General features: G+C 41.4%; 1 protein-coding gene across 1 annotated transcript in view; it reads right to left on the reverse strand.

The window, feature by feature from the left end:
* Nucleotides 1-6,749, reverse strand: part of LOC140915344 (putative neutral ceramidase C) — a 33,057-nt gene extending 26,308 nt beyond the window's left edge. The window contains exons 1-3 of the mRNA XM_073354928.1: nt 6,596-6,749; nt 3,582-3,655; nt 745-894 (exon numbers count right to left, since the gene is read on the reverse strand). Of these exons, the coding sequence (XP_073211029.1) occupies nt 745-894; nt 3,582-3,655; nt 6,596-6,749 (378 nt within the window). The remainder of the gene's footprint in view (nt 1-744; nt 895-3,581; nt 3,656-6,595) is intronic.
* Nucleotides 6,750-8,900: the final 2,151 nt, after the last annotated feature.

Raw genomic sequence — 8,900 nt, forward strand, 5'->3', positions numbered from 1 at the left:
ATTACAAGACATATGAAAATTACATAGAGGATTTCCATTTCTTCCCACCATACACCCTTTCTTGACACTCTCACCAGTTTGATCTTCTAAGAATGTAAATTAGGAACACTTAATTGATGATATTCACCCCACACTAGCTCGCCGGCTACCAAGAAGGCACTACAGGCAAGAAAACAATATGTGCCACTGTGCTTTGGCAACCAAGTGCGCACCACAAACAAGAATAAGTATCATACGTTATCTGGGTGCCTGAGACATCAGAGAGATTAAAATACTCAATTTTAACTTCTGGCTGAAACTAGACTCAACATAATTAAATTACCTGAGGTAGCATAACCTGCACTGAAACATCATCTAGAAGCCACCTATTCTGTTAGCTAAACAGAAAACAATTAAATACATTTTTGATTTACAAATTTTTATTCTAAATAAATTTTCAGAATTTCTGTACACCTGTTAGCACCACTAAGTAGTACTGGAAATCATATATTACAGGGGACTGTCAGGCATGATCTGTTGCTAAGTTTTCCACTAATACAAACATAATAAAAGCCCTCCTTTGTCCATCAAAGAATTGTCAGCTCTTTGGGACAAGGAGTGCCTCTTCCTACATGTTTATATAGCATCTAAAACAATGATGCTGCAAGCCTGATTGGGGTAAGTATGACAATATTTATTTTTATTATTGTTAATAATAATAAACCTAACACAAAAAGGAAAGAGCAATTGATTTTATTCACATACCTCCAGCCTAAGTCTTTGAGACACCATGCCTATGTCAGCACTAACAAACACCACTCTTTTGGAATCATCAGGCTCTGCCACAATGAAAGCTCGACTATATAGACGAGAGAGAATTCCACCAGCCAGCTGGTCTGGATTGGCATAGCCCATCTGCGGCAGAACACAGCATTAGGCCAACCCCACACTGACCAATTTATTGATACATATTTCCACTTGCATATATTTCTCCATGCAAAATCATCACAGGACCCAAATTACAGCTAACCATTAAAAGCAGAATGATATAGGTTATATATTAAGTAGGGCTGTCAAGAGACTAAAAAAATTAATCATGATTAATTGTGCTGTTAATAATAGAACACCATTTATTTAAATATTTTTGGGTGTTTTACACATTTTCAAATATACTGATTTCAATTACAACACAGAATACAAAGTGTTCAGTGCTCACTTTATATTTATTTTATTACAAATATTTGCACTGTAAAAAACAAAAGGTATAGTATTTTTCAATTCACCTAATACAAGGATTGTAGTGCAATCTCTTTATCATGAAAGTTGAATTTACAAATGTAGAATTATGTACCAAAAAAACCTGCATTCAAAAATAAAACAATGTAAAACTTTAGAGCCTACAAGACCAATCAGTCCTACTTCTTGTTCAGCCAATTGCTCAAATAAGTTTGTTTACATTTGCAGAAGATAATGCTGCCTGCTTCTTGTTTACAATGTCACCTGAACATGAGAACAGACATTTTGCATGGCACTGTTGTAACTGGCGTTGCAAGATATTTACATGCCAGATGCGCTAAAGATTCATATGTCCCTTGATGCTTTAACCACCATTCTAGAGGACATGCGTCCATGCTGATGACGTGTTCTACTTGATAACAATCCAAAGCAGTGCAGACCATCGCATGTTCATTTCCATCATCTGAGTCAGGTGCCACTAGCATAAGGTTGATTTTCTTTTTCGGTGATTCGGATTCTGTAGTTTCCACATCAGAGTGTTGCTCTTTTAAAATGAAAGCATGCTGCACACCTTGTCCCTCTCAGATTTTGGAAAGCACTTCAGATTCTTAAATCTTGGGTGGAGTGCTGTAGCTGTCTTCAGAAATTGGTTTTCTTTGCATTTTGTCAAATTTGCAGCAAAAATGTTCTTAAAATGAACAACATGTGCTGGGTCATCATCCGAGACTGCTAAAACATTAAATATATGGCAGAATGCGGGTAAAACAGAGCAGGACACATACAATTCTCCCCCAAGGAGTTCAGCCACAAATTTAATTAATGCATTATTTTTTTAATGAGCATCATCAGCATGGAAGCATGCCCTCTTTGCAATTGGCTGAACAAGAAGTAGGACTGAGTGGACTTGTAGGCGCTAAAGCAGTGATTCTCAAACTTTTGTACTGGTAACCCCTTTCACATAGCAAGGCTCTGAGTGCGACCCCCCCCCCTTATGAATTAAAAACACATATAACACCATTATAAATGCTCGAGGCAAAGTGGGGTTTAGGGTGAAAGCTGACAGCTCGTGACCCCGCCCCAAAATAACCTCACGACCCTCTGAGGGGTCCCGACCCCAAGTTTGAGAACCCCTGCTTTAAAGTTTTACATTGTTTTGTTTCTGAGTGCAGTTATGTAACAAAAACTAGATTTGTAAATTGCACTTTCATAATAAAGAGATTGCACTACGATACTCGCATGAGGTGAATTGAAAAATACTATTTCTTTTATCATTTTACAGTGCGAATATTTGTAATAAAAATAATAAAAAGCAAGCACTGTACACTTTGTATTCTGTATTGTAATTGTAATCAATATATTTGAAAAAGTAGAAAAACATCCAAACATATTCAATAAATTTCAATTGGTATTCTGTTGTTTAACAGTGCGATTAATCACGATTAATTTTTTGAGTTAATCACATGAGTTAACTGTGATTAATTGACAGCCCTAATATTAAGTATCCCATAACTCAGGGATCTCAAACTTGAATCACCATGAGGGCCACATGAGGACTAGTACATTGGCCCAAGGGCCGCATCACTGATACCTTTTCATATAAAAGTACAAAAGCCTGCCCTCCCGGCTCCACCCTCACTGCACCACTTCCATGAGGCCCTGCCCCTGCCCACCCCTTCCCCGAAGTTCCTACCCCAACTCCACCCCCTCCCTGCCCCTATTCCACCCCCTTCCCCAAATCCCTGCCCCTGCCCTGCCTCTTCTCCGCCTCCTCCCCGAGCGCGCGGCTCCCCGCTGCTCCTCCCCCTCCCTCCTGGAAAGCACTAAGCTCCTCCAAACAGCTGTTTGGAGGCAGGAAACACCTGGAGGTAGACAGAGGAGTGGGGTCGCAGTGTGCTGTGGGAGGGGAGCTTGGAGGGGTAAGTTAGAATAGCATACAGTAAAAAAATTATCAATGCACATACACACCCCATGAGTATTACATTTATACAGCGTATATGTTCACCAGCTTTCATGATATAGTTATGTAAGTTTTAAAATAAAAAAAAATATTTCCCATCTGATTTTTCCGTTTTCTGTCTACCAACCATTGAATAAAATTAATATTTGGTGATTCAGTATTTAAATATCTGGGCAGCAAAAAAAAGCAAATTTTCTGAAGAATGGTTCCTTGAGACATTCATTCTATGCAGATTGACAGACTGAAAACAAAGGGTGATCCTGCCCCATGTAATGTAAATGCAATGTAAAGTTCTATTTGTAAAGAAAACATCCTGTATAGCAGTGCTATACAAGCCATGGGATTTGGTACATGAAAGAATACTAAGATAACATGTTTCACAGATACTTTATTAAGTTCCTGTACATACCAAAGGGACTTCTGCAACTAGTCCAGTGCAGTCAGATCGACCAACACCAATCAGGTAGTTTTTAGGACCATCAGCTGAAGGGATTTGAGTTAATATGAGTGAAAACACGAATGCAATGAACATATCAGAAATGAACAGACACATTTTTCTCACAAAACTGAACAAGGAGGAACTGGTTATGTGGTAAATTTTCTGTTATTTATAACTACTGTGTATGGTGAGCAGTCCCATTAATATTATGGTTGCCAAATGGCTGTGGGATTTACCATCTTTGAACCTGATATCAAAACTAGCTTCCTGTAGCGTATATGGGGTTTCAGATCCCTGCATTCAGAGCAGGCAACCCATGGTCCTACTTATAGGCTGAAGAAAATTCACAATCATTGTACACTAACCTTTGAAATAAGTCCTCTCAGCTCCATCAATATTCTGTTTGTGTCAACATAGTTCAGTATTACATGCACATAGAGCTTCTGCCAGCTTTTTTAACGGCTGTTGCTGAAAAATATGTTCCAGGCCTATGTATATAGTCCAACTCTCTAACCATAATGGGATAATTTCTTTTTCAATGATGCTTCTTCAATATGCTAAACTTACAGCTTTGTCCTTGACAACTTCTATGATGCAGTTCTGCATTGTCAGGGCAAAACTCTTTTGAATATCAAAACTGAAAATGTGGGGAAAGTGAAAACTAAATTGAATTTAACATCAAAATAAATAACTCAGAGGTTATTCTGCTGATAACATTATTCAATTTCGTATTCATCCTCACAAGAAGTGGATGGGAACCCAGGTAGTTTCATAAAGACCCTAAGATAGGTAGTGGCACGGCAGTCAGTGTTTCACACCTACTGACAGTTGTTTGAATCAGAAAAACAAATCACCAAACTTGTAATAAATAAAGATGAAAAACAGACCATTAAACCCTGGGCCTAGTCAAAACTTAACATTTAATTCTTGGGGTCAGATCCTCACCCCCCACTCCAACTTCTCTACACCAGGTAAAAGAACTGGAGCAGCATAAAGGGGGCCTACAAGCTCCAGAAATGCGGAGGAAGGATTTCTTGATGCAAATACTGAGGGCAACAGCCATAAGGCTGCCCTCCCAGGCCCCCTTTGAAAGACGGAAGGGGTGGTGCTCAGGGTGTGAGGTAGGTTGGCCGGGTAGTGCACTATTTATAGTACTGCAAAGATTTCAGGCACACAGTGGCCCCCATGACAGCTCAAGAAGGGTGCCATAACTTATGCCCGGAGTACTATTTAAATTATGCTGGAGCCCCTTGTAGCCTTTGTAGCAATCAAGGATGAGCAGACTGCAAAGGCTTCTTAAAACCACCGTAGCACATCCTCCCTTTAGGCTCTGAGTGGGCTGCTTTGAGGTGCAAGACACAATCTCACCCTCTGTGTTGTTATCCTTCTACATACAAGGAAGCCTCATATAGAGACTTAGTTAGAACAGGTTGGACACAACAGGGGTGTAACAGTGTGGAAGGTTCTAAGACCTTGGTCAGACAAGCAGTTACTTCTGCTGAGTCATGTTACCAAGTGGGTCCTAGTACCTACAACCCAGGGTATACCTATGTCTATCTACTCAGACTATACAAACAAATTTTTGCTCACCACAAATGTGTATGTGCATAATTGGATGACATATTCAGTTAATTCAAAGATTGATCTTCCTATGAAAAAAATGTAGTTGTAGGAGCCTAAGTTCCCAGTGACTGATGGGCAAGACACTTTTCATTTTATAATTATTATGACTCAGTTGTTAAGCAATATATGGCAGTCAGCATGGTCTAGTGCAGTGGTTTTCAAACTTTTTTCTGGTGACCCAGTTGAAGAAAATTGTTGATGCCCGTGACCCAATGGAGCTGGGATGAGGGGTTTGGGGTGTGATAGGAGCTCAGGGATGGGGCAGGGAGTTGGGGTGCAGGAGTGAGGGCTGCAGGGTGGGGCCAGGAATGAGGGGTTCAGGGTGTGGGAGAGGGCTCTGGGCTGGGGCGGGGGGTTGGGGTGCGGGAGGGGGTCAGGACTCTAAGCTGGGGGTGCAGGCTCTGGGGTGGGGCCAGGGATGAGAGGTTTGGGGTGCAGGAGGGAGCTCTGGGTTTGGGGGGTGCAGACTCTGGAGTGGGGCCAGGGATGAGGGGTTTGGGGTGCAGGAGGGGGCTCCAGGTTGGGGGGGACTCAGGTGCAGCAGTGCAGCAGGGGTGCAGAGGCAGGCTTCCTGCCTATCCTGGCACAGCAGACGGCACTGCACCTCAGAAGCAGTCAGCAGCAGGTCCAGCTCCTAGGTGGAGGCACGCAAGAAGCTCCATGCAGCTTTCGCCTGCAAGCACCACCCCTCCCCCAACTTCCCGGCCAATGGGAGTGCGGAGCCGGTGCACAGGGTGGGGGCAGCACGTGGAGCCCCATGATCCCCCTGCCTAGGAGCCGGACCTGCTGTTGGCTGCTTCCAGGGCCGAGCACGGTGTCAGAACAGGTAGGGACGAGCCTGCCTTAGCCAGGAAGCACCACCAATGGGACTTTCAACGGCCCGGACGGCAGCGCTGACCAAAGCCACTGCAACCCTTACATTCCACGACCCAGTACTGGGTCGCGACCCACAGTTTGAAAACCACTGGTCTAGTGGGGACCGCACTGGATAGAAAGTCAGGCAACAAGGATTTTTTTTTATTCTTGTCTCTGCTGTGTAACTCTGAGTAAGTCACTTCACTTCTCTGTTTCTGTTTCCTCTTCCACGTTAGTCTATCATGCCTGTTTACGCTGTAAAATCCTGAGCGCAGGAAATCTCACTCGCCATGTGTTTATATAGTGCACTGCACAATGGGACCAAATCCTAGCTGATGCCTCTAACTAAACATCAACATAATAGAAATAAGTATCATAAATTCACACACTTCCAGTTAGTTTGTAATAAATTCATTTTCAGCCTTTGTTCATGAAGCTTCATCAAGGCCCGGAAAACGTTCTATATCAAAACAGTTGCATGGCATCTGATAATGGAATCAAAATACCTTTAAGTAACTTGCCGTTATTTTCTGCAGTCCTGCTTTTTTTAGGGGCAAAGAGAAGAATGAGAAGAATCAAAGCAATTATTGTCATCAGCGTGAAGAGGACAATGAGCACCACTTCCAGGCATGAGAAACGGGATTTGCACTTTTCACCCATTGCAGGAACAAAAACTACAGAAAAAAGAAGAGGAAGAAGCTGTAAGAAATTCAAATAGAAGTCAGCACACTGATCCCAGTTCAGTGTGTCCAAAGCAAGTTTAGGCCATGTCCTCCAATGTCACAGCTAACTTCAGATCATACCAAACTCCTTCCCTTTAGGGACCTCCTTGCTCCCTATCTAGGGCACGTTTGGATAGGGAGAACAGCAGATGCAGAACTATCTCTTCTACCATGTCCTGGGTTTCCCACAAAATGTGCTTGACTTTTAAATAAGCCCTAACTGATTAGAAGCCCTTCAGTAGATGAAAAATCCTCCATTCACAGAATATCTGAGGTTAATATAGCAGCTTATACCCTACAGTGCATATGTCAGAGCACTTCTGAAAACGTACAGAATTCATTGTACAAATGACATTATTAAACTTAGCAAACACAGACTACTCAGCTGGAACTGGACACAGGACAAAGTTCAAGTGTCATCGTTCAGCAACATATTTTTCCATTTGGAAAACGTCGTGATTGTGATGACATTACAAAGCCCGAAATATGTTTTACCCAGCTCTCCAAAACAATGTGGAGAGACCAACTGAGCAAAATGTTTCAAAAACAGAGGGTTATAATGGAAAATATTTTGCTACTTTAGCTGTTACAACATAATTTATATGCAAAAAGAAAAGGAGGACTTGTGGCACCTTAGAGACTAACCCATTTATTTGAGCATTAGCTCACGAAAGCTTATGCTCAAATAAATGGGTTAGTCTCTAAGGTGCCACAAGTACTCCTTTTCTTTTTGCGAATACAGACTAACACGGCTGCTACTCTGAAACCTATAATTTATATGATTTTTTAAAGTTTACCTGCTGAAATTATCAATATTGAAGATAAAATTTCCTTAGGATGAAAATACTGTATATTATACTCTTGGTTCACATTTTGTATAAAGATTTGCTTCACCAAGTCTTTCAGCCACACCATGATCTTTTATAAATAGTAAATGAAAATCACCGCAGCTTTCTTCCTAGTCAGTGCTGAAAGGAGTGGATAGATTTAACCAACAGTTACCTCAGCTACATGGGTGTTGTCTTTTCTGGGTGTGGACTTTAAAAATGTATCACGTCCTTAACTATATATTTTCCTGGGGTTGCACATGTGCCCTCAGTAATGTTTTCCTTAATGGGAAGTTTTGATTTCCCCCTGCACCTTTAACATTGTTATGCATCCTTATGCTATTTTACTATCATACAGACAATATATCAAACCACACAGATGGAAGGAAGCACAATGCTAAAGCTTGTGCTGTGAATTTTTCAAGTAGACTATAGAAGGACTGGGTAGCACTGCCCATGATGATGGTTGCCTGACCCCTCCCTCTGTTTTCAGTTCCTTATAATTGCCAATCTTTAACCATTTGGGGCTGAACTTTTCCGTGCTGGGTTTCTGCCTAAAGTTGAGTTGTTTTGGAAAGTTTCAGCCAAAACAGGTCAGCTGTTTCCAAGAACAAATCGAGGGAAAAAATAAGTAGGCACTCGAAGGATAAAAGGGGATATCCTCTCCGTAACTAGTTAAAATTTAGTTAAATCCAAAGCTGACTGCAAAGAGTTACAAAGGGGTCTCACAAAACTGTTGCCTGGGGCAACAAAATGGCAGATGAAATTCAATGTTGATCAATGCAAAGTCACGCACATTGGTAAACATAATCCCAGCCACACATGCAGTATGATGGGGTCTAAATTAGCTGTTACCACTCAAGAAAGATCTTGAAGTCACTGTGGATGTTCTCTGAAAACATCTGCTCAATGTGCAGCAGCAGTCAAAAAAGCTAACAAACGTTAGGAACCACTAGGAAAGAGATAGATAATAAGGCAGACAATATTATAATGCCACTATATAAATATGTGTTACACCCACACCTTGAATACTGCATACAGTTATGGTCACACACACTCCCACCATCTCAAAAAAATATTAGAATTGGAAAAATTTAGAGAAGGGCAACAAAAAATGAGGAAAGGTTAAAAAGACTGGGACTGTTCAGCTTAGAAAAGAGACAACTAGAGGGGTTGGGGATATGCTAGAGGTCTATGAAATCATGACTAATATAGAGAAAGTGAATCAGAATGTGTTATTTACCCCTTGACCATGTCCCCCC

This window comes from Lepidochelys kempii, chromosome 7 (assembly GCF_965140285.1).
Source record: "Lepidochelys kempii isolate rLepKem1 chromosome 7, rLepKem1.hap1, whole genome shotgun sequence".
In the NCBI taxonomy this organism is placed as follows: domain Eukaryota; kingdom Metazoa; phylum Chordata; order Testudines; family Cheloniidae; genus Lepidochelys; species Lepidochelys kempii.